The sequence below is a fragment of the Manis pentadactyla genome, chromosome 13, assembly GCF_030020395.1.
Source record: "Manis pentadactyla isolate mManPen7 chromosome 13, mManPen7.hap1, whole genome shotgun sequence".
Lineage (NCBI taxonomy): Eukaryota > Metazoa > Chordata > Mammalia > Pholidota > Manidae > Manis > Manis pentadactyla.
The window spans coordinates 389,925-414,313 of record NC_080031.1 but is presented as its reverse complement, the minus strand read 5'-3'; the positions used below and the strand labels follow the sequence as shown (position 1 = coordinate 414,313).

The following is a 24,389-nucleotide window of genomic DNA, read 5'->3' as shown; positions in this document are numbered from 1 at the left end:
GACACTTAGGTTGCTTCCATTTCTTGGCTATTGTAAATAGTGCTGTGATAAACATAGGGGTGCATCTGTCTTTTTCAAATTGGGCTGCTGCATTCCTAGGAGTGGAATTCCTGGGTCAAATGGTGTTTCTATTTTGAGTTTTTTGAGGAACCTGGTTCCCCTTTCTCCACATCCTCGCCAACATTTGTTATTGTTTGTCTTTTGGATGGTGGCAATCCTTACTGGTGTGAGGTGATATCTCACTGTGGTTTTAATTTGCATTTCTCCAATTGGTGTGTATTGGACTAAGAGGTTTTAGATTTTTTTCTAGCTAAGGAACCTTTGTTTTAAACAAAGCTCATGTAAAAATCCTAATTACAAAACAGATCAATGTGAACCCATTCTGGTTGAACACTGAACAGGATAGTTATTAAACTGTTTCTTCTCGACTAGATGTTAAGGTTCCTGAGAGTAGACAACAAAAGAACATAACTTCTAAGGTTTATATTTACAATGTATATCCTTCACAGCATTTTACTTGGGGGTTGATAAATATTTGTTGAATGAATGAATGAATATTTCAGTAGTTATTTCTGAGGCATGCTTTCATTTTTAATAGACGATAATCCTTTAACCAAGAACTGAATTCTTCAAGTGAGGGTTCATATCCTGGGGGTGCACAGGTCCTTAAGAGGGGTCTATAAATGGATCTTAACAGCTGTGTGAACTTGTTCAAATTGCATGCCAAATATGGGAGCATGCATATTTTTCTAGTAAGAGGAGCTATTGCTTTTGTCAGATTTTTCAAATGGGTCAGTAACCCGAAAAAAGTTAATCATCAACCATTTTCATGAAAGAATATCGGTGTCAACAACAGCCTGGTAAAAGATATATTTTTGGGCAGGGAGGGCTTCTGGGTACTCCTCAAATCATACACATGCAGGCTTTCTTGGTTAGAGAGAGTAGCTGAGAAGTCAGACCCCCAGATTCTCATGAACACACCAGACCCTGAGTATTAAGACACTACTTGCAAAAGGTTCCCTGGCCATCAACACCTTACCAATAGTCCTCGGTCCCCTGCCTTTAGTCTTGGATTGGGTGGGGTCATGCAATGATTCCTCTCTTTGGGGTGTTCCAAGATTAGAAACAAATGCTTTCTCTCAGAGGCCTCCCCTGTGTGGAGGGTGGGGAACTTTTGTGGTTCGTTGACAAGGGCAGAGGCTTGTGCGTCTGTGGCCCTTTGTATGCATAACTGATCCCTCAGGATCAGAGACCATTTGCACTGGACAGATCTCAGTATGGGAAAATAGGGCTTTTGGCAACTCTCTGGTCAAAAAACCTTGGCGACCCTACCCTAAACCCTACCCCTACCCTAAAACAGGTCAGACAGTCTGGAGACCCTTGTTTTTGTGTCTCTAATCACCGGCTCAGACAGTGCCCTCTGGGCTGTTTGGATGGCATATCCCTTTTCTCATCCAGGATCATTCTCTCTTTTGTTGCATTGTGAGAAAACTGCAGCTGGGAATTTGATCTGGGGCCAGCGTCAGCTTCTGGGTATGATCTCAGCATCCAAGCCTGGGCTGAGGGTGCTGTGCCCTTAGATGCGTCTACCCGCGGAGCTTCTCGTCCAGAGGGCGATGACCCTCCTCCCCCTGCCCATCCGGTCCTCCAGGCCACAGAACAGGGAACGGCACAAAGAAGGCCCCGAGGTTTGGTTTATTCAGCAGCACCCAGAACTAGACCAAAGGCGAGGGTACGTCCCAAAGGACCACACCCCACACCGGGGACCGCGCCCTCTCCCTCCCGACGCTGCTGCCCCCGGGGTAGGAGCGCCCGCGGGGCCTGGCTCGGTGGCGTTCAGGGCTCCGCTCCTGCCTCGTCCTCCTCCTCCGGGTCAGGCGGCGCAGGCAGCAGAGAGACGCGAACCTCGTTCACCTCGGTCTCCCAGCGCCGGCTGCCGCGCGGCGCCTCCAGGTTCAGGATGCCGTCGTGCGAGAGCGCGGCGCGCACGCGCCAGGGGTCCACGTCGGCCGGCAGCACGTACGTGCGGCGGAACTCTCGCGACACGAAGCCGTGGCGGTCCTGGCGCTGCGGGTGCTGGGCCCACACCTCCAGCAGGTTGTCCACGGTCCTCACGGTCACCTCGTCCGGGGTGAAGTGGCTCACATCCAGGAACGCCTGGAACTTGCCCTCGCTGAGCCTGAGCTCAGAGGCCCCTGCCCTGCCGCCCTCCCCGGCTCCCGCGGCCCGGGGCCGAACGTAGTAGCCGTGGTAGAGCGTGGGGGTCAGGATGTCTTCTGGCAGGAGGCCTGCGGGGCGGAGAGCAGGGTTCCGGATGAGGCCGGGGAAGTGAGGGGCACGGGAGTCCTAGACGTAGGGACGGGCCCGGAGGCAGCATGGACAGCGGGGAGGGGGCGCAAGGCGGGAACCCGAGCCTCACGGGCACCTGCCTGCCGGCTGTAGTCGGGGAGGGGGTCCTGCGTGGACGTGCTGGCCCAGGGCACTAGGGGGACAGTGAGGGGTGTCTGGGCGGACATGCTAGCCCAGGGCAGTCGGGGGGTGAGGCTTGGGAGGAGGCGCTGGCCCAGGGCAGCGATAGGAGGTTTGATGGAAGTGCTGGCCCAGGGCAGCTGGGGGGCGTCTGCGTGGAGGTGCTGGCCCAGGGCAATGGGGGGGGGCAGTGAGGTTGGGGGAGGGCTGCCTGGAGGTGCTGGCCCGGGAGTGGAGGTCCGCAGGGAGCAGGGCGGTGGAGTGGAGGCCGGCCCCGCTGGGAGGTCGGCCCAGAGCTTGGGGGTGGCGTGTGTGCCTCACCTTCCCCGAAGCGCTGCTCGCCCAGGCGGCTGGGGCTGGCGAACTCGTACTCGGCGGTGGCGGGGTGGGCGTGCGGCACCGAGCGCAGCGCCATGCTGTCCCCGCGGCGCGCCGGCCGGCTGGAGGCGGGGCCTGCCCACCCGAAATAGCGCCGAGCCGGGCGGGGCCTCCGCGGACAGCTGGGGGACCTGCTGAGACCCTCACAGGCAGCCCGCACCCCTCCCACTCCGCTATCCATCCTCTCAGGCTGGGGCTCGCTGTACCCTCCTGCTTAAGGCTCTCCCGCATTTCAGGCTCCCAAGCCATAGGCCAAGGATGTAAGAAACTTTCCTTTCTGCCTACCTTACCTGTCACCTGTTCTCCCATCCTCTTAGGGAAAGTAGAGTTCTGAAACTGGTCTTACATTCTTTCCTTATTGGGCTTGGATCCAGGCCAGTTGCCTGTCACAGCCCTAAAAACCTGGAAAATCATGGGAGAGGAAATAGGAAGAAAAGAGCTTGCTGTGTCCAGCTCCGCGCAGACAGTGCGAAAGCTCAGGATGAGGGGCCGCCTCCTACCTCATCCTTGAGGTGAGGGATCTTTGTGCCCAGATTAATGTCAAGTTCCTTTTTCGAACCCAGGTCAACCCAGGGGCACCACACGAGTGCGGTGCACTGGGATGATGATCACTATTTTTCCTCCAGGGACCCACAAAGGGTTAATGTCCCTGGGGCCCCGCCTAGGAAGATTCCAGTTCCTGCCCAGACCCAAGATAGCTGCTGGCCTGATCCCCCTGGCATGCTAGGCTAGAGAGGAGGAGGGGCTCCCCATCCACCTGCTTGGGATTCCTGACTCTGTCCCAGCTCCAGAAAAGGGGTTGGGGGGTGCCAGAGGGTGTGGACAGAAAGCAAATGAAACAGGACCAGGACAAGTCACTCGCCAGCTCAGACGTGTTTGTATTTCTCTTTTCTTAGCTCACTGAGTACTGGGTATGTGTCACGCTGCCAAATCCCTGATCACAAGTCTCCGTGAACGGGTGGTGAGCTGGAATAATAAAACCCCTGACATCATCATTCCAGAAGCTTCACAAGACTGTGTATATAAGGGACTGGCTGTAGCTGCAGCTGAAGGAGCTGACCAGCCAGCTGACCCCCATACTCACTAGCCACCATGGACATCGCCATCCACCGCCCCTGGATCCGCCGCCCTTTTTTCCCCTTCCCCTCCCCCAGCCGCCTCTTTGACCAGTTCTTTGGAGAGTGCCTGTTGGAGTCGGACCTCTTCCCAGCCTCTGCCTCCCTGAGCCCCTTCTACCTTCGGCCTCCCTCCTTCCTACGGGCACCCAGCTGGACTGACACTGGGCTCTCAGAGGTAAGTCTCCCCTGCTGCCCGGACAGGCAACTTCTTCCGGAAATAACTCCATCTGTTCTCTTTTCCTAAATCTGGCTGTGCCTAAGTGAAGAAGGCACATGTGTGTTCAGCAGTGAAGAAAGAGGCTCCTAGCTCCTCTCTCCCTCAGCCACCTGTATTTGATGCTCCTCTGTATCCACTTCCAGCACTTCCCATGCACTATGAAAATCCACTATCCCGACTTCTAAGTAGGACACCCCTTTGTGGATTGGTGCATAAAATGTTCTGCAGGGAGTGAGTTTCCTTCAGACTCCTTTGCTCAACTTTCCTAACACCTCATACTTCTGACAAATTTTATCATCTCCAATTTCAGAGGCAGGAGACTGTCCTGCCTCATCCTGAGCTTTCACTTTCTGTGCGGAGCTGGACACAGCAAGCTCTTTTCTTCCTATTTCCTCTCCCATGATTTTCCAGGTTTTTTTAGGGCTGTGACAGCGGGCTGGCCTGGGTCCAAGCATAATGAGGAAAGAATGTAGGTCTCGTCTTGGAACCCCCACTTGCTCTAAGAGGGGGGAGACTAGGGTGAACAGATACGTTTGAAGCTGCCACAGATAACACTCTGGTTTAAAAATATTCAAATGTTGAGTAAACAGGAGCTGAGTGGGCAAGGGCTTTCGAAGGACAACCAGGGCCAGAAGAACATTCCAGACTGAATGGGTGGGAAACTTGGCAGAGACCTGAGCAAGAAGAAGGGACTTTTGTCTCACAGACAAATGACAAGGCCAGGCATTGGGGCTGAGTCAGCAGAAGCCATGCCCAGACCCATCCCATGATTGGTCCTCTGGGTGGCCTGTCTTTTCCTCTGTCCCTGTAAATAATGTTTGGGACTGATGACCAAGTGGTGTGCCTTGGGTACCACTGTGGTGGCTCTCCTGAACCAGAGAGCCATGTTTATTCAAAAGGGGGCTTTTAGCCAAAAACAGGACAATAAACTACCTGGACAGAAGCACTGCAGCATGATGGGGCTGCATGGGTGTGATCCACATTCCTACTTTCTGTTCTCCTACCGCCTCTCCCCTTGCTATTTCTAGATGCGCCTGGACAAGGACAGATTTTCAGTGAACCTGGATGTGAAGCACTTCTCCCCAGAGGAACTCAAGGTCAAGGTGCTGGGAGATGTGATTGAGGTGCATGGCAAACACGAAGAGCGCCAGGTGTGTGGCTTATTTTCTGCTCATTCATTCAGTACATACTGTATGCCACGCACTGCAGCCAGCCTCTGAGGCTGGCAGCCTTCCAGTCCTAAGCCCCAAGGGTATGGAACAGGAATAGTGTTGTTTTAGCCACAGAACTATCTTTGCCGTTTGTTTGATTTTACTGTCTTAGATGGCACAGATGGGATGTTCATTCCCATTAAGTCAGTGGTTCTTAACCGTAGCCACATTATCAGCGGGGGAATTTTAAAAAATCCCATGGCTCAGGCAAATCCCAGATTAATGAAATCAGAATTTTTAGGGGTGGGCCCAGCCATAAGCTTTTTAAAAGTTCCCTAGGTAATTCTAATGTACCAGAATGTGAGGACCACTGATTCAGGCATAGTGCTTGCTGGCCATCTGGTTGTTTTACTAACTACATTGACTCCATGCACCCAGAAGGCCCTTGAATTTGGGGCTTTTCTTTTAGATATTTTTTAGCCACCTAAATGCTGAACTACTTGTTTTGCCAAAGTTCCAGAGCTGTGCTCAGGCCTTAACACTCTAGACTTCATGTGGAAATCAGTTAATTAAAAGCCTGTCTGGATAAATGCTTGAGATTCAGCAGGTATGGGTTTAGGCCAGCTATCCTTTGGCAGAATTCTGAAGAATGGGACAGCTTCTCATTACTTTCTGGGAGGGCTTTTTAATGAGTTTCCTTATTACCAGTTAGTGTAACTCAGAATCTTGTGTATCAAACAGTAGTTTAAGGTCCTCAGGCTGTTTCAGTTTTGCTTATATGATTTAGGTTTGGGCCATAGTCTCCCTGCATGGAGTCTTTTTTTTTTAAGCAGCCGTCCTATTGGCCTGGAACATTCTGGGACATTCCTTAAGTGTCAGGACAATTTTCTGGGCTTCCTCAGGGACTCAGATCTTCAATGCCAGATGATATTCCAAATCCTATAGGCCCAACAAACATTGACCTAAGCCTTTGGGGAATATCTCTGAACATATCCATGCCTTGGGTTAGGAAGTTCTGGCTGTTTCAGACTTCAGACTCTCATCGGTAGGAGTGACCACTGAGGCACCTGCATCTTGGCCTCGAACAGAACAGCTAGTATTTGCCTTGTGTTGCCATGGCATTTGGTCACACCTGAGAAGGACGGTGTCTGAGTTCTAGGCAGGCTGTACTATTTGCTGTTCTTCTCTCTCTGCCTCTTCCCTTGTTCTCTTGGATCAGGATGAACATGGTTTCATCTCCCGGGAGTTCCACAGAAAGTACCGGATCCCAGCTGACGTGGACCCCCTTGCCATTACTTCATCCCTGTCATCTGACGGCGTCCTCACTGTGAATGGACCAAGGAAACAGGCCTCTGGCCCTGAGCGCACCATTCCCATCACCCGTGAAGAGAAGCCTGCTGTCACTGCAACCAAGTAGTAGATGCCCTTCCTGTATCTGCGTTTTTTAAAACAAGAAAGTTTCCCCACCAGTGAATGAAAATCTTGTGACTAGAGTTGAAGCTTATTAATACTAAGGGTAGGCCCAAATTATTATGCTAATAAAATACCAGTCAGCAAACAATAATTGTCTTGTGACTGAATGTTCTATATGTTTTAAAGTCAATGTATAAATACAGCAGATCCATTTAATCACACATTACGATTTCGGGGGATTCAAGGATAATAGAGTCAGAATGACTGTCTCCTCCACTTATTAATGGTGTAAATAGAAAGTCACTTAACTTTTCTGGTCTTTAGATGTCCATTTAGAACCTGGGGTGCTGATTCATAGACTTGTTGAAGGAGTGAATGAAGGAGAAATAGTAAGTAAGGCCCTGGGAAGAGTTCAAGGATTTTTAGTTGCTCTTTTCCTTCCTCTTTGACTTTGGCCCTCAGTTCCAACAACAAATCTGAAAAGACTTAGTGCATCTCTGAAATTAATCATGTCACCAGTGAGGAGATGGTGTACCCAGTGTTGACATTCTCCTACCGACAGGCACTGCCTGCAGCTGATTCACAAGAGCAATAAATAGGACTTGGGTGGCTACCAGCAGGCCTTTCAGATACAACCTCTAAATTACCCAGCCAGCACCTGTTAAAACAAAGACTGGAAAATACCAAATTCAATAACCTCCACCCATAAAAAAGTTAAACTTAAGAATTGTAATTAACAACAGACCAATAAATGATTCTATTATTTAACTTAAACAAAGTCATATTACTCCACAAAAATACCTCCACTTTACCTTTAACTCAGTTAATGAAAAGCTTTCCCTGGTACATGTTTACTGACATAAATATTGAGACAACCCTTTTCTGCGGCAGCTGCCAGCTGATTTCTGATGCCTTATAATTACTGGCCATGAGGTGAAGTGAGGTTCTTGCCTTCACAAAGCCTACAGTTTGGGGACTGGTCATGCTTTTAAAATACTCAAAACAGTTGCCAAAATTTTTCATGATGCAGGGGTGTAGAACTAGGACAATATAAATTGCACCTATATAGAGGTTCAAAATGTTCTCTTTTTAAAAAAGCTCCTAATAGTCTGAAATGCTGTGATCTAGTCAGAAGTCAGACTTCCCTAAACCTGTAGCCAATTTTCGTAGCCATGTAGTAGACACTGTTGGCTGCCTGACTATAGGGAAAATGTAAATTCCCATGGCCAGGATGCTCACCTGACTCTAATCTGCTCGCCCACTATGTACATGTAATGATGTAATTGGCCTGCTGCATAGGTGCACGCTTACATTGTAGGCAATGAGACATTATTGTATGTAAAGACCTCTGCTCAGTGCTCTGCCTGGCTGGCGGAGGTGGAGAGGGATTGCAGACTTGCCAGATGCAGAAATGATTCTAGCTAGCACTCAACTTGCCACAATGAGAATAAAGCTTGGTATAAACCCATTTACTCCCAATATTCCATTGTTATTTGGTCTCACTGAATCCAGAGTGAACTTGCCCAGAGCTGAAATCCCCCTCCTGTGCAACACTAACCAGTCTACTTTGCAACTTCAGTCTTGCCAATAATACCCCAGGTTAGTTTAGGGATCCACTATATTTTTCCTATCCACGTGCTTCAGGAAAGTGAACACGAGCTCCAGCCACAGGTGGTCTATCTTGACCAGTCAAATCAATCATGGAAATTCCCTTCCCTCTATAGAGATTAGTCTTCAAAGGGCTATGAATTATGGCCAATGAGACGGGAGGGAAGTTTGCTGGAAAGGCTTCTAGAAAGGATTTTTAGCTGTTAAAGACTCACCAAAACAGAGTGAGGGAGAAAAGTAAGGTAAAAGGATCTTTTGCTTCCTCTGGATATTGGAGAATGAGAATGTGATGCCCAGAATGCTTAAACCATCTTGAAACCATGAGGGGTCATCCACGATACGCTGAGGACAGCAGAGCAGAAGATGGTAGGGCTCTGGGGCCTTAGTGGGTAACTAAATAGACTAACTCCAGACCTTCCTTACTACAGAGTATCTTATTAAGCCTTGTTTTTTAGTCTATTTTGACAATGGTTTTATGTTACTGAGGCTGAAGTTAATTAGCATAAAAATCCGAAGAATAACTTAGAAACTGTGTGTCAACTAATCATTTTAGTGAATTACCAGATTTCTCAAGCAGATGTAATCCTAATGGACTTAAATAAACTATACTTTTATTATTAGATCATAATATTCTATGTTTTTGACAAATTTGCTCAGAACGTGCAGGTCACTTGTTTTATTATTACTGTCCCCAAGTTAGAGTAGTTTTTTACTGCTATACTTTTCCAGATCCTACCCTTTGCTAGGGCTGTTTACTGCTATTAGTGTAGGACTTTTTTGGTTCAGTATATTTGAACTTTTTTTTTTAACTTTATAGCTCATCCATAATTCTACTTTATTCCCTGTATCTGAATTATGTCAGAAGTTTGTTGAGGTAATTCCAACTAGCATTTATTTTGTATTTTTAATATTGGCTAACACATTTATCAAGCACTTACTATGTGATGGGCTCTGTGCGAAGTGCTAAACTTTTTAAACTCAGTGTTTTTAAAGAATAATTGTGGGAAATGTGTATAACACATTCATATCATTTCCATAAGATATGAAACTTAGAAGACCTGGTGGATGTTTTTGCCTAATGGTTTGGGAATGTTACAGAGTTTCATGCTTAGAAAAATTCTATTACAATCTTATTGAATTCTATTTTATACTTTACATTTTATTTTGAATATGTCACTGGGTCTGACACTGTAAACAGCAATGGGCTATTTACACTGTAAATTAGCAATATCTACTTATTCAATAATTACAGAGTGCCTACTGTGTGTTAGCTACAAAAATAAGGCATGTTTTCTGCCCTAAAGGAATTAAGAATTGAGTGGAAAAGGTAAGTAAAAAGACAATTCTAAGACATATTTTCAAGATTCTATGATTTCCATTCAAAATATCTGCTATGAGAACCCTTAAGAGAAATACCTACTCTGGACATGGAAGGCACCCTAGAGATGGTTACCCCGACCAATTCTTTTAACAGCTTTATAAAGATATCATTCACTTGCTGCACTATTTAACCATTCAAAGTATATAATTTAATAGTTTAATACATTCAGAGAGTTGAGCATCCATTACCACAATCAATTTTAGGACATTTCATCAGCCAAGAAGATAATTTACCCCATTAGCCTCCAATGCCTGCCTCTCAGTCCTAGGTAACCACTAATCCACTTTCTGTCCTATAGATTTGCCTATTTTAGACATTTCACAGAAGTGGAATCATACAATATGTGGCCCTTTGTGACTAGCTTTTTTCACACAGCATGTTTCCATGTTTCCTCCAGTTGTTGTATATATTAGCACATGACTCCTTTTTGTTGCCAGATAATATTTCATTGTGTGAATATACCACATATTATTTATCCATTCATCAGTTGATGGACAATTGGATTACTTCTGCTTTTTTGGCTATTTGGATAATGCTGCTATGAGCATTCATATACTAGCTTTTATGTGAACGTATGTTTTCATTTCTCTTCAGTAGAGCTGCTGGATTACATGCTAACTCTATGTCTACGCTTTTGCGGAACTGCCAGACTGTTTTCCAAAGCATTTGCACCATTTCACGTTTCTACCAGCAGGGTGTGAGGGTTCCAATTTCTCCACATCCTTACCAACTCTTATTATTATCTATCCTTTTTGGGCCTGCAGTGTGTATGACTGAATTCTCTCTCAATGATTACAGGACTTGGCAAGGTGAAATGGGAAGCGGATGCACCGAGGAGGAGAGAACAACATGAAGTGCCCGGATATTCAGGTTGGTTGGAGAACTGGATGTATGAGCAGGAGTGTGAGACAAGGTGCCTGGGTCAGAAAGGGGCTTTGCCAAGGAGTTTGGGATTTGAAGGCAACAGCAGCCAATAAAAGATTTCAACCAGGTGAGTGGCATGATCGACTGCAGTCTTAGACTTACTCTGGGAGCAATCCAGATTGCTAAGTGGGGACCAAAACGGAAGAGAGACATCAACCAAAAGGGTGTTGCAGCAGACTGGGTGAGAAATGATGGGAAACTGGAAGACGGCAAAGGCAGAAGGCAACAGAGATCTAAAAAAGGGGGTCATAATTGAGATATTTATAGACAGAATTTATAGGCTTGTTATCTGTTTGAAATGGGTACGATGAGAAAGGGGGAACCAAAATAATCCCTTGGTTTCTGCTTTGACAACTATGTGAACTTATCACATAATATATAATATATTAAAAATAAAGAGTGGTTGAGATACTTAAAAGAGAGCTATAGAATTCACCAATATATGGAATACATTAGGATAAAAAAAATTGAGACAGAAGGTTGAATACAGTTGAAGGTGTGTTGAATCTGTGGGCCTTTGGGAATTAAAGGCTCACTTAGCAGTTGGGTGCGTAAATCCAGGCTCTGTAGACATGGCTGGTATGGAGTGCAGACGTTAGAGTATGGAAGCACAAAGGGGAGAGTTGATAGTATCATCTAGAGTCAGCAAAAAGAGGTGGGGGAAAGGCCAACAACAGGATCACTGGGAAGGCAAATTTAAGGGATTGACAGAGAAAGATATGCTTATAAAAGAGCAGAGAAATGGTCAGAAAAATTAGAGAAAAACCTGTTTAGCACAATCACAGAAACCAACGGAATGGGATTTCAGGAAGGAAGAGGTGGGTAATTAAGTGGTTACTAGAGGCAGAATGTAAAAGTTAAACAACATGTGAGCTGAAGTATCAATTAGATTTAGCACAACTTTCACTTCCATAAGTACAGTTTCAGGAAAATGGTAGGTCAAAGAGTAAACGGGAGCAGACTTCCTGACAAGATAAAAAGCTCAGATTTGATGCAATCCCTCTGTTACTAACATACAGCAGTGCTAGAGGTTTTTAAGCAGAAAAGACAAACAACAATATGGACAAAATAAATATCAGCATATTTAAATAAAGAAAAATAAAATTCAGGAGAACAGGCATATTCGCCTCTATGTCTAGAAGCAGGCAGTGGCAGTGGATAAGTTTGATTTCTACAGGGTAAAGAGACCAAAGTGCTCAACCCACGGTGGATCAGGAGCCAACTCATCACTTCAAGACAGGAGGCTGCAGGAGGATTTTCCCACTTGTGAAGGAAATCTGGAAAAATCCTGCCTTCCTGGGATTATAACTGGATAGAAACTCTGGGCTTAGTGAGGTGGGAAGAGCCACTGTTACAAAACCTGGTTTAGAGCTGGGGAGGGATGTGGAAAGTGTGATGGAGACAATGCAAAACTACTGGGGAGTAGGGAGTGATGAGCAGAGGCAGAGAAAGAAAAGGAAAAGCAAACCAAAATACCTCCCACTGAAAACCAAAGCAGGCAACAACACAATCAACAGAAAGGAAAATAGAGGAATACCATCATTCTTGAAGATCAAGAAATATTAAACAAAAAAGAAGAAATTTAAAAACATTTAGGTATGAAAAAGAACTGTTTATACATATTAGAAATTAAATGATGTTATACATGCTGTAAGGGACAAAGCTGTGTATTTACCAATTGAAAAACAGCTGAGCTATTTACTCAGAATATGAGTCCTCAGTACTGGGCAGGATAAATAAGATTAAATATATAACCATGAAAATTTAAAAGAATAATGATAAAGAGAAATCTTAAAAGATATGAGGACAAAAAGATTTATGAACTGACAGCAGACTTCTCAACAACAATAAAGATCAAAAGGCAATGGAGCAATGACTTTAAGATATTTTTGGGATAGGAACAGCTGTTAACCTAGTTTTAGCTAAGTAATCACTTGAAGTAAAATATTACAGAAATTCAAGAATGGTTTAATATTGTAAAATCTCTCAATGTAACTTAGTACATTAATAGAATAAAAGAAATCTTTTGATTATCCCAACTAATGTATGTTTCAGCCTGTCTATAGGGGAAAAAAAATCCCTGTCCTGTCAATAAACTAAGAATTCCTTAACTTGGTAGACATTATGTAACAACAACTTAAAGCAATCATTATACTTACCAAAGAAAACTTAAATGCATTCCTTTTACTATACTGAGCAGGACAAGGTTGCTCACTATCACTCCTAGTACTTAATACAACATGAGAGGTTCTGGCCAGTACCATAATAGAAGAAAAACAATGAAATGAAGGGATTGGAGGAGATGAAATGGCCATCATTTGCAAATGAAATAATCATCTGACAAAACAAACCTATAGAACCAACACACAAACTATTACAACCAATAAGAGAGTTCAGCAAGTTCTCAGGATACACAATTTATAGGATGCTGCTCTAGTTGTCTATTCCTACATATTAAACTATCCCCAAACTTACTAGCTTGAAGCAGCAATCATTTTATTAGATCTTACTATTTGGAAGTACAGACCTCAGGTGGGCAATTCTTCAGCTCCTTGGGGCATTGAGGGGTCACTTGGTGGTATTTAGGATTCAAGACGACAACTCTCATTCCTGATGCCTTAGCGAAGAAGGCTGGAGAGCTGGGCTCAGCTGGTCCCCTCTCCCTCTCTTTGTAGTGTCAAGGCCTCTTTATAGAGTGTCTCGGTCAGGTACCTGGACTCCTTCTATGGTGGCTCAAGGTTCCGGGAAGGAGTATGGAGTATTCTATAATACAGAAGATGTATTATAGAGAACTTTTCTTTCTCTAGTTCTTAAGAGGGGATGCTCATTAAGGCCACCGTAAAGTTACACTACCTGACCAGGACTGCCAGGCTCATCCAGAGAGCATCTGGCCAAATGTAATCTAAATTACACTGGATTTCACAGTTCTGACATGGCTGGAGGGCAGGGTGGCTGTCGCCTTGAGGGAAATAATTCTTTTCAATACCCTCCTGTAACACTCCTAATGCAGAACTAAGATATAGTGAACTTAGACATTTAAATCCTGGTTAAAACAAACAAAAAGGGGGCAGAAAATGTTTTCTGAGCTTTCTTTATTCCTAGTGAAACTGTGCCATAGTCAACTGAGTTTGTAGTTGTGCTTAGAATGTACTCCCTCACATTCTCCTCTGGAAAAAATGAAGCTTCTTATTTTTTCTCAGAATCCTGGGCCCTGAAATGGGCGGTTATTCGGGTTCCACAAACACATAGCACAATCCCCAGTTGGAGGCTTTGAGTAGCTATTCATGTAAGTTGATTTTCCTGTGCATTTATACTGAGGAGGATCCAGCTCAGGCTGATGCCCTGGGAACCAGTGAGGTGCTCTCTCAAATCCTGAGGGAAGAGAATGAAAGACAAGGGGCACCTGTCACCTGCACAGTCTTAGTGACCCATCTCACAGACAGCAAGTGCTGTCGAAACTGAGAAAACAGAAACTGCTCACCCCCTTAGTCACTCATTCCATTTACTTTTACTTGAGTTCCTTCTATGTTCTAGGCACTGAGTTAGGGCCTAAGATTTTAAGAATTAAAAACAACAGTCCACCTACTATGGGTTGAAAGCGGCATTTTGTTGTTGTAGCTTGTATCATACGTTGTTTCAAAGTAGTGTCCAAACTGGAAAAAAATAGTAATAGATAAAAAATATAGGGGTCTATAGGTAATACTGTGAAATAAAGCACACAAAGACCTAAGTTCTAACAGGCTCTGTCATATTTTAGATTGACTAGAGGTCTGTATATCACTGAGCTAAATTCTAACTTCCTTATTCTTTGTATGTTTGTTTAGGGGAGATTTAAGAACAAGACACAAATAAAGAACAAGTCTAGTTAGGCAGGGACTAGGGAAGAAGCTAGCCTGAGTCAGAGACATTATGCATTTCTGTAGATTAAGAAAGTCCAAACAGAAGCAGGAGAAAAAGAGTACGCATTCTTTTAATACTTTAAGATAAAATAATACTAAACTTGATAGCAAAGTGGGGTAGGTGTTCCAGGTGAGGACTGCTGTCCCCACCACACACCAACCACTTCACTGAACAGAAGCCTGAGAGATCTCAGCATTGGAGGTTATCAGACTCCTGCCTCTTGAACAGCTACTGGTATTTCTTTTGCTAACAGAAGAAAACAAAAAGAGAAAGTTAGATTACCTGGGAAGGCAAGGGTTTGGGCTGCACGATATTCGTTAGATCATATCTTTCTTGGTTCCAGTTGCCCATCAGGGTTTGGTTCGAATAGGCATTCTCGTGGGTGGTGCATCTCCATCCATACTGGAAAAACTTGGACATATCATTCCAATCTATCCACACTTCCCCATGGCCATCTGCATTAATGAGGCTCCCATAGTGTGGGTTTCCAAGGAAATAGGCAAGGGACTGTCTCTGGGAAAAGGCAATAACAGAAAGGGTAGTAGAACAAACCAGAACACAGAAAAGACACCCTTTTCTCACCCTCAGCCAAGAATAACATAAGAAAACCTTACTAAGGATCTGGGCTTTCCTCCCAATTTAATTGTCACAGTTCTGTTCCTTTCTCTCTGGGCCCATGAATTCTTTGACCTACCCTCTCAATTAGCATGTATGTAGATGCCCACCTCCACCGAAAAAAAGAAAGGAAGAACATCAGTACCCCCAGTACTATATGGAAAACTGGCTAAATGCTCACGTGATTTTAAGATGTAGGGGTTTAGGACTAGGAGTTGTGCTATAGTCAAAGAATAGGGAGAAATAAGAGTTAGATAACTAGATAACACAACAAGTGATCAGTAAATGATAGTTCCCTTCCTTCTAGGCCCATCTCAAATGCCACTTCTGTAATGCCTTCCCTCTGGTTAACTTTTGTCTCACAGAGAGCTGTATCTTCATATCTTTCTATATTTACAACTTTCTATGGTATGTTAGAGCTCTTCAAGTACATGTGGAATCTCCTGGAATGAACAGTACATCCCTTAAGGACAGGATCTGGGTCTTACTCAATATCACACCCTCTCTTTCTGCCTGCCCTCCCATTCAAAAGTGCTTTGCAAATACCAGATGAGCAATGTCTGAATTTCAGTTTTTTGTAAATAATCAAATGGCTAACCACTTTTATTTTAGGCCCCAAACTGTGTCTGGTCCCTTGGCTTAGAAGCAAGACAATACCTTCCTTGAAGAAGAGAAATTTAATGCTGAATAGCTTGTGTTGTCTGAAGATTTTATAGGACAGTGACAGAAAACCTTACTTGGCCACTCCATGCTCTGTAAAAAAAGAGATGTCACCCAACCTGGCCTTCTCCATTCTCCAAGCAAAGAATGTAGATCACCCAGGTCACCATGGCCACATGGCCAGGACTTGGGAGTCACTACCACCCACCCACCTTTCTACAGGTAGGGACAAAGTCAATACTGCAGCTTTAAAGGTAGCTGCTCTTTGTGAAGACAGATGCATTCACTGTCAGCAAACCGCATAATGACTAGTGGGTAGCATGTCCCACAAAGCCCAACAGGCCCAGTACTCAGACTGCATACTGAAGTGACACTGCCCTCAGGGCTGTAGGTACAGACATCACCATCCACTCTGCTGTCCAAGCCTGAAACCCAGGCTTTGGTACTTCTCTTTCAACTCCTATATCCATCCAATCACCAAATCTTGTTGATTTTTGGATCAGTCCACTACCTTCCATCCCCACTGCCAAGTTGCATCTCAGATCCCTACCAGCACTTGCCTCCATTACTGCAGGAGTCTCCTATCTGATCTCCTTTCCATCAGGTTTGTTCTTCTCAAGTCCTTTCTCCACAGGAACGCATGAAAATCTAATTTGGCACGTTCCTATTTAAGATCTTTCACTGGCTGGCCACTGTCTTCAGAATGAGGTTCAGGCTTTCAAACGGCTGAAATCCTCTGTATGACCTGGTCCCCTGCTTAACTCTTTAGTCTCATATGTCACCCAGTCTCCCTCCAACTACAGTTCAGCCAAATTCAACTATTTTGTTTATCCATCATCCTTCCGCACGAATCGTTGCTTCTGCCTCTTCACTTCTCTTGACCCAGGTAAAGTGTACTTTTTCCCTCCCTTAATTTTCAACTCAGGTTCACTTCAGCCAGGGAAGCTTCCCGCTGCCCCCCAAAACTGGTAAGGCCCCGAACCCCTCCACTCCCAGCACCGCCTGAGAACTGCCAGGTGACAAGCTCCCTGAAGCCACAGGCCACGTCGCTCATCCGCGTGTCTGGCCGCGCTCGCAGCAGCCCAGCACACCACGGATACTCAGTATTTCCTGAGCGAAGGAGGGGGCCAGAAGCACCTGCAGAAATTCCGCGCAGCAGGGACAGTGGGCGGCGGCCATTCCGGAGATGCGGCTGGTGACCCTCCGAGACGGCGACCTGCAGCACGCAGCCGGACTGCCCTTGGCCGCTGCCCCCGCCTCACCCTCGACGCCAGTGCCCGCTTGTGACCTCACGCTCCGGCGAGGAAGTCGCCCGGCCGCCCTCAGACGTTTATTCAGGCAGTCCCGGGCGGGGAGGGGGGCCGGTTCCAGCTTCCGCAAACCAGGCCCCTTCCCTCCTCGGGAGTCGCGGCGCCCGCTCGTCGAGAGGCGCGGGCGCAGCGGGCGTGTCACCGATCTGACGCGTGGAGACCCCGAGAAGGAAGTGACGTCAGAAGCGAGCGCCTCGGGAGGCGCGAGCGGGGAGCACGATGAGGCCATGGCCCCCCGGCGTCTTCTCCTGGTTGGGGAGGGCAATTTCTCTTTCGCGGCGGCTCTGAGCGAGACACTGGGTCCGAGCACCAGTGTGACCGCCACCTGCCTCCAGGGCCCGGCCGACTCGGCCCGGGATCCGGCGGCCCGACGGAACCTCCAGCGCCTGCGCGAGCAAGGTAGCGAGGCCTCGAAGCCCCGCCCAGCTGTGGCGCTCCGAGTGGGAGGCGCGGGGAGCGGGGTCGCTCTGGACCGTCTGCTCTTCCGAAAGCCCGCGTGTCCCGCGACTCGGTTTTGCGGGGTTCAGGTTAGGGAGGGGCTTTCTCTGGCTCCACGTCTTAAGATGTCCTCCTGTCTCTGTATCGTGCCAGGTATCGAGGTACGTTTTGGTGTGGACTGCACCCAGCTGGCAGATGCCTTTGAACTGCACGACAGGGAGTTTGATCGAATTTATTTTAACTTTCCTCACTGTGGACGCAAAGCTGGAGTAGCTAAGAACAGGGAACTGCTTGCCAAGTTTTTCCAGAGGTGAGAAAAGGACCGCAGTCAAAAGCAAAATAAGTTTAAGATGTACGTTACACAATTACTGCACTCAAACATTTTAGTTGGGGAAGTAAGGCATACGTGTGGGAGTTAGTATGATTTACAGAGAATATAAAGCACCAGAGAAACACAGTCTAGTTGGAAGGGCAGACATATAACCCTAAATGCTAAGTAAAAGTACAAATAGTGTGATTTCAGGTGTGTGAAGGGAGGATCACCTATTTTTGATAATGCAGAATAATAGCCAGTATAATCTAATGACCAAGAGCTGGATTTAGGAGCCCAACTGTCCAAATTCACATCGCCATTCACCGCTTTATAGTTGTATGACTTTAGGTAAATCTATGTGCTTTTGCTTCCTCATCTGTAAACTGAGGATATTAACAGTAACTACCTAATAAAATTACTATGAATTTAAAACAGTGCATTACACAATTATACCAAAACACGTGATTCTGTGGGAGGTCTCACACAACTATTGGGACATAGTAGTCAGGAAACTTTTAACAGAGGCAGTATTTTAAGTTAGTATTTGAAGTATAGAATTTTAATAGGCAAGAGGGGAATGAAAAATAACTTTCTAAGGGAAAAACAGCCTGATCAGTGAATTATGTACAGGAACTTTTCAGACACTGACCTTTCTGACAGATGAACAAAGCAAATACAAACCTGGATAACACCCTGGGCAACCTGGTATCAGTTATGAGTCGAACACTGAATTTCCATTCTTATTTACTTTCACCTATTTTCTTTGTATGTGTGAAGTCTGATAAACCTTTGCAAATAGTCATATTGGATTTTAATTATTTCACAGCCAGACCATGTGTATTTAGCTAAGTCCTGTGCTGATTTCTATGTGTTTCTGACAAATAGCTGTGTCTCCCTCTGCCATTAGCTGTGCAGACGTTCTTGCAGAGGAAGGAGAAATCCATGTGACATTGTGTAGAGGACAAGGTGGGACACCAGCTGATAAGCCCATGAGAGAATGGCACAACAGTTGGCAAGTGGTTGCCATGGCAGCTCGGGGGGGATTCATTTTAAGTGACGTGCATCCCTTCAGCTGTGAGGCTGTGCCAGGGTACAAGTGCACTGGATATAGGTAAGTAATGACAGAGGCCTGAGCCTTTTTCCTCTCTCTCTGATGATGAAAAAATCTCACAGGCAGACTTTTTCCCTGCCAATTTCCTGATTCAGTCTCTAGAAGTAATTGTTTTTATTAATAATGACAGACTTCATACCTGGTTTCTATTTTGCCAGGAGTCAAGCTAAATCCTTTCATGTGGAAGGTGCTTTGAATCATATCTTCACCCAGAGCTTACCCTTTAAAGGTTCACAACCCAAAATCTTTAAGATCAGACTGGATGACCAGTGGTTTTCCTTTCCAGAACCAGAAGGACTTGCAGGGAAGTTGAACAGGTAACCTGTTGTTTTATCCCAAATCACTTCTACCCCTAGTTGTATCCTGACTGGCTTGATAGCAGCTGTATATTGATTGGATGCTCCATAAATTGTTAATGATGTTGGTGCTTTGAATTCATATTAGTCTGTCCTACACAAGCCTCTTTAGAATTAAAAATTGCCATATTTTCTGGTAAATTGTAGGCATATTGACTGTCAGAGTTTTGAAACACATGATATCCCTGTTTATGGTAGATGATTTCTTTTATTTCCTTTCAGGATCAACTTACGGATAATTCTTTTCCATACAGCTATTTGTGGTTTTAATTCTAGCTATGTTACAATTATTTATCATTTGAAGTTTAAAAAGTTCTTTTTTGGGTGTGTTTAAACAGAGGTTTCCTAGAAGCACCTTCATCTCATCCTATCAGAACCATAAATGAGAAACTTATTTCTGAATTGGGCAAAGCTTTCCCTCTGAAAAGGCTGAAGTGCTCCTTCCCTTTGCTGCCACAAGGACCCACCAGTGTTCTCACTCACTGGAACTGTGACATTCTATCAGCTGCCTTTTGGATTAGTCTTTGTGAAGATAACTCAAATTCTGAGTCCCTCCCTGGTGGGACGAGACAAGACATGGAGGACTTTCTAGTATCATTTTCAGAACTTAGCCTTCCCGAGGCTCCTGGAAGAGACAGTAAGGAAGAAGCTCATAAAGGAACCTATGACCAAGCCAAGGTCTGCCTTAGACCTTCTCTCCTAGTTCATGTTCAGACTGTCATCCAAGCACCAGACTTCCTCCCAGGTTCTCTGCATGTCCTTAGTGGACCTGTCTTTCGGAAGTGCCACATCTTGCCTTTCAGAATGCCAGCATTTCACGAGACTTTACTTATCCTTGGGTTTAATAAAAATCTGAAGGATGGCTCTCTTCAATCACTACTGGATCATCTAAAGGGCATTCTGGAAAGCCTTCTGACCCAGATATCATTGGAGGGCTCTAAACTGAGCAGCAGTTCAGTGGAATTTGTTTTTCAACCAAATGGGAAAGATTATATGATTAATGTGAAGTCTCATAATTTTGGCCCAGGTTGTGCCAAGGATCTGCTTATCGGGTCTATCACTACATCTGTTCCAAGCATTGTAAACAAGGACCAGTGTTTTGTGTTTGTGTCTATGAACTTGGACCTATTAGCCATGCTTGTCTGGGCTATCTCTGACTGGAGGATGTTGTGGACCTTTGATAACCGTTTCCTGAAGAATTTTATCCCTGGGAAAATAGAACCCTTTAAAAGCTATTCCCTATATCCTCCATGCTATGCACATGATATTAGTTTTTGGATAGATGAGGAGAAAGGGTTTGATGAATTAGAGTTTCACACCATGGCCCGAGCAGTGTCCCAGGACACTGTCACATCTATACAATTCCTTAGTTGTTTTCAGCATCCAAAGACTGAACAGGTTAGTCTCTGCTATCGACTGACCTACCAGACCTGTGACAAGGCCCTCACCCGGCAGCAGGTGGCATCAATGCAGTCCCAGTTTAGAAAGGAGATTCAGCAAAGACTACATGTAACAGTTCGGTAGTTTAGTAAATTTATTCTCCAGTGTAATCTTTTGGGTGTGGGTATGGATGAAAAAGACCAGTTTGTGCTGCCCAGTTGTCTTTTCTGGACTGTGATTTTGTGAGCTCTTTTACCTTGTGACTAGCCAATGTTGGTTTACTCTAAAAGAAACCTGTGACTCTATCACTTAAACTTACAGACTATAATGTGATTGGTGACTTTAAACTTAGAGGTTATAAAGTGATTGTGTAATATTTTGATCCCGAGTAATGACTAGGAAAACAAAACGGCATATTGTACTCTAGATGTTTTCTTGCTGAAGTGGCAGAACTTGAGTATCTTATCAAATCAAATGTATTTTCAACACTGTCAATGTTTCTTCCCTTAACACTTTTGTATCATCTCACTTAGTCAACTTATGAGAGTGGTTTTTAGAGCCAGCCAGACTAACATTTATTAGCATGGGTAAGTTTCAGAGGTGCTCCCTAATTAGTCTTGTTATCATCGTCATCGTCGTCATCATCATTTTTATTCCGTGGTTGAATACTGTTAAAGTCATGAAACCAATCATTGTCAGGCTTAGAGCTCACACTTGGATCTGTCTGAGTCTAAACCCCATATTCTTCCTTCCACTTTCTTTTACTTCTTCTTCCCTAGTCGTCGTCAGCAGTAACCTCTCAAATGTGATTAGCTCTAAATTTTGGCCCCCTAAGATTTTGGGGCCTTCTGTTTTAAGCATCTATAAGGGACACAGGGAGAGTGGCTCAGCCCAGGACTTGGCAGAATGGACTATTCTAATGAGAATTAATGTATGTTCCTGTTAATTGCTAGGTTCCACAGATTAAAATTATAAGCTCTGGAGAAAATAACTCTCTTGTTCTTGTATTTGGAGAAGAGCACATGGGAAGCAAGAACAGAAGCAAAGAAACAAATTAGGAGATTACTATGTTAATGCAAATGAGAGATAATGGTGACCTGGGCTAGGGTGATAAGTTGTTTAACTGGGTAATATTTAGAAGGATCTGCTGATGAATTAAATATATATGTGAGTGAAGGGTGTGGAGTGAGAGAAATAGAAGAGTCCAGCAGGATTCCTAGGTATTTGGCTGAGCAACTGGAAGAATAGACATGTCACTAACTGGAATAGGAAAATGCACAGGAGTAAGCATGGGGCACGGGTTTAGGAATCAAGGGAACCCTTTTGGACAAACATACTGCTTACCTCTCCAGATAGACTATCAGCTAATTGAGGGCAGGTAATGTGACTTACAGCTTTTTCCTATCCCCATAATGCCTGGTACGGGGATGAGGTAGCATTTGAAGTGGATCTTCAAACAGTAGTAGGGATGTGGTGGGAGGATTGTTAGGCAAGGAGTGCACTCATTCTCGGCAATGGACATACGCGAGTGGAAGTAGAGATGAAGCAGCATTTGGGGCACCTTTCAGGCAGTGGGAATATAAAATGTGTACAGGAAAGTAGTCAGAAACAAGGTTAGGAAAGTAGGCTTGGGTCAGTTCAGTCCATGGAAAGACTGAGCACCAGAATAAGGAGCTTATACTTTGGAAGGAAATAGGAAAAATGGTGATTTTTGATTAACGAAGCAACACAGAGTAGTGCTTTTGAGAATTAATTGGATGGTATTGCACAGGATGAACTTGAGATGGGAGATTCCTGTAAGGATGCTATTGTACTAGTCTGGCAGAGGCAGGGAGAGACTTGTATTATAGGGAAATGAAAAGAGGAATGAAAAGGAGATGGATATTTGAGATATGGCTAAACTGGGATATCTGAACTTGGTAACTAATACTTGTGTGTGGGAATTGAGCAATATGATCAATCTCCATTTTCAATATTTGGGAGCTGTTAGTATGAAATCTTATCCTGGGACTCTGTCAGTTCAGCATTTGCTCTATAACTCAGTTACTGGTACAAGTCTCTGCAAAGTGGGACAGAACTCTGGTTGGAGAAGTGGGTGGGGTGTCAGGAACAGATGAGTATGTAACAGAGTGAAAAAGCTTGACATCTCTGTCTTTATATTGTTTCTGCCTGCCTCCTTTGCTGCCCTTATCTTAGGGTCAAAAAGCTTCTGCTTAGCCCTGCATGTAGGCTCATTAATCATCAAAGGGAATTTTGGGTATGACTTAAGATTGATGCAACCAGCCCCTTACCTGAAATGCGCCTCCCCAGAGGAGATAAAGAAGTTTTGTACAGAAGTAATGACTGGATCATCAAGAATCCATAGGAACAAAATGACTGGAGGTGTTAGGAAGGAAAGGACTCGGCTCGGTGTCACAGCGAAGTCAGATATAGTGAGACAAGAGACCAAAGTCAAGAAAGCAAAGTTAAGTTTTAATATACTCTACATAGAGTAACAGAGTGGGCCTGCCTAAGATAAGACAGGCAGGCAGTGGATGCTCATTCTGAGGCTTCTTTTATGTGGTTTTTGGCAGGGCAGAGAGGTATTTGATGGACAGCTGTCAGCTCTCTAGGCTTGTTCTGATTGGTGAAATGGGGGCAGGGGCTGTGCTGTGGCCTGTGCCTCTGATGTTTCTTATCTGGAGGACCCTGGACATTTCCTGAGTCACTCTTGGACCCTTTGGCTTCATCTGGCTAACAGTTATTTCTGGCTTTCTGGTTCTGTTTGATCAACTCCCTGAGTCCTTTTTTAGGGGACCCTTTCTCCTTTTCATCCCACTCATTGCTGCTGTCTTTCTGCCTAACAGAGGCACCTAGCCAAAGACAAGAAGTGTCACAACTTTCCTCAGACCCTTGCTGACATCCAGATGTCTGAGGACGATAGTCACCTCCTGACCTCAACCCCCTCTTGCTCCTCCTTCCCTAATGTAAAAGGGTTGAAATCAACCCTGAGTTAAGATGTGCTTTAGGACTTAAGTCCGCCATGTTCTCCATCCGCTGGCTTTCCGAATAAAGTCACTTTCCTTGACCCAACACCTTCACTGTCGACTTGTCGCCATATCATGTGGCAAATGACACGAGCTTGGACTTGGTAACAAGAGTCACAGGCCTGTGACCAGCCTGTTATGAAAACACCCGTATGAAGTCCCCGCGCTCTCCTCATCCTCTGGTGGGAAGAGCATGGGCTTTGCAGTAAGGCGGACCTGGGTTGGAAGAGGCCTTCACCATTTCCTAGTTACACAACCTTGGGCCTCAGTTATTCTATTGGTTAAACAAACAGTCACTGTGAAGGATAAAATATGTCAAACACTTACCAAACTGCTGTAGTAGCAACCTCAGTGACCCGTGTCAGGTTGAATCGTCGCACTTTCTTGAGGCTTTCTCTGTTCTGTATTGCGCCATGAGGGCTTCGTCTCTCTGAAGCCTGAGTTAGCTCCAGCCGTCTCTACCACTGCCACGCAGACTGAGGAGGCAGGGTGTCAGTGGCCGTTTGCGCACGTCCCCTTCGGTGGTCAGCTTTGCCGTGATCCCTAACTGCACGTGCACCTGGGTACTAACTCCGTGGTGGTCACTTTCTATGTGGGCTTGCTTTCAGCACGGTGGGGGGC

The 24,389-nt window shown here is 45.1% G+C and overlaps 4 protein-coding genes across 8 annotated transcripts; 2 read left to right on the top strand and 2 right to left on the bottom strand.

Annotated features, from left to right (window-relative positions):
* Window positions 1-1,680: 1,680 nt before the first annotated feature.
* HSPB2 (heat shock protein family B (small) member 2) lies at window positions 1,681-2,922 on the bottom strand. Its single transcript, XM_036919719.1, has 2 exons — window positions 2,791-2,922; window positions 1,681-2,288 (listed from the first exon to the last, which is right to left on the bottom strand). Exons 1-2 carry the CDS (start codon window positions 2,882-2,884, stop codon window positions 1,837-1,839), a joined length of 546 nt encoding a protein of 181 aa, XP_036775614.1. The 5' UTR covers window positions 2,885-2,922; the 3' UTR covers window positions 1,681-1,836.
* Window positions 2,923-3,806: 884 nt separating this feature from the next.
* On the top strand, window positions 3,807-6,897 carry CRYAB (crystallin alpha B). The gene is made up of 3 exons (XM_036919720.2): window positions 3,807-4,140; window positions 5,211-5,333; window positions 6,553-6,897. Exons 1-3 carry the CDS (start codon window positions 3,940-3,942, stop codon window positions 6,748-6,750), a joined length of 522 nt encoding a protein of 173 aa, XP_036775615.1. The 5' UTR covers window positions 3,807-3,939; the 3' UTR covers window positions 6,751-6,897.
* Window positions 6,898-13,734: 6,837 nt separating this feature from the next.
* On the bottom strand, window positions 13,735-17,267 carry CFAP68 (cilia and flagella associated protein 68). Of its 4 annotated transcripts, none has more exons than XM_036919712.2 (5): window positions 16,972-17,265; window positions 15,832-15,927; window positions 14,842-15,072; window positions 14,246-14,312; window positions 13,735-14,031 (listed from the first exon to the last, which is right to left on the bottom strand). In XM_036919712.2, exons 1-5 carry the CDS (start codon window positions 17,011-17,013, stop codon window positions 13,856-13,858), a joined length of 612 nt encoding a protein of 203 aa, XP_036775607.1. In that variant the 5' UTR covers window positions 17,014-17,265; the 3' UTR covers window positions 13,735-13,855. The 4 variants fall into 4 exon arrangements, with proteins under 4 accessions (XP_036775607.1, XP_036775609.1, XP_036775608.1 ...); XM_036919714.2 differs by lacking the exon at window positions 16,972-17,265 and adding an exon at window positions 16,395-16,415; XM_036919713.2 differs by lacking the exon at window positions 15,832-15,927 and having other exon boundaries at window positions 16,972-17,255.
* A 94-nt stretch (window positions 17,268-17,361) lies between these two features.
* Window positions 17,362-23,809, top strand: FDXACB1 (ferredoxin-fold anticodon binding domain containing 1). 2 transcript variants are annotated; one of them, XM_036919711.2, is made up of 5 exons: window positions 17,362-17,543; window positions 17,736-17,892; window positions 18,803-19,006; window positions 19,165-19,323; window positions 19,701-23,809. In XM_036919711.2, the coding sequence occupies exons 1-5, from the start codon at window positions 17,372-17,374 to the stop codon at window positions 20,884-20,886; spliced, it is 1,878 nt and encodes a 625-aa protein (XP_036775606.2). In that variant the 5' UTR covers window positions 17,362-17,371; the 3' UTR covers window positions 20,887-23,809. The 2 variants fall into 2 exon arrangements, with proteins under 2 accessions (XP_036775606.2, XP_057346566.1); XM_057490583.1 differs by lacking the exon at window positions 18,803-19,006.
* The last annotated feature ends 580 nt before the right edge of the window (window positions 23,810-24,389 follow it).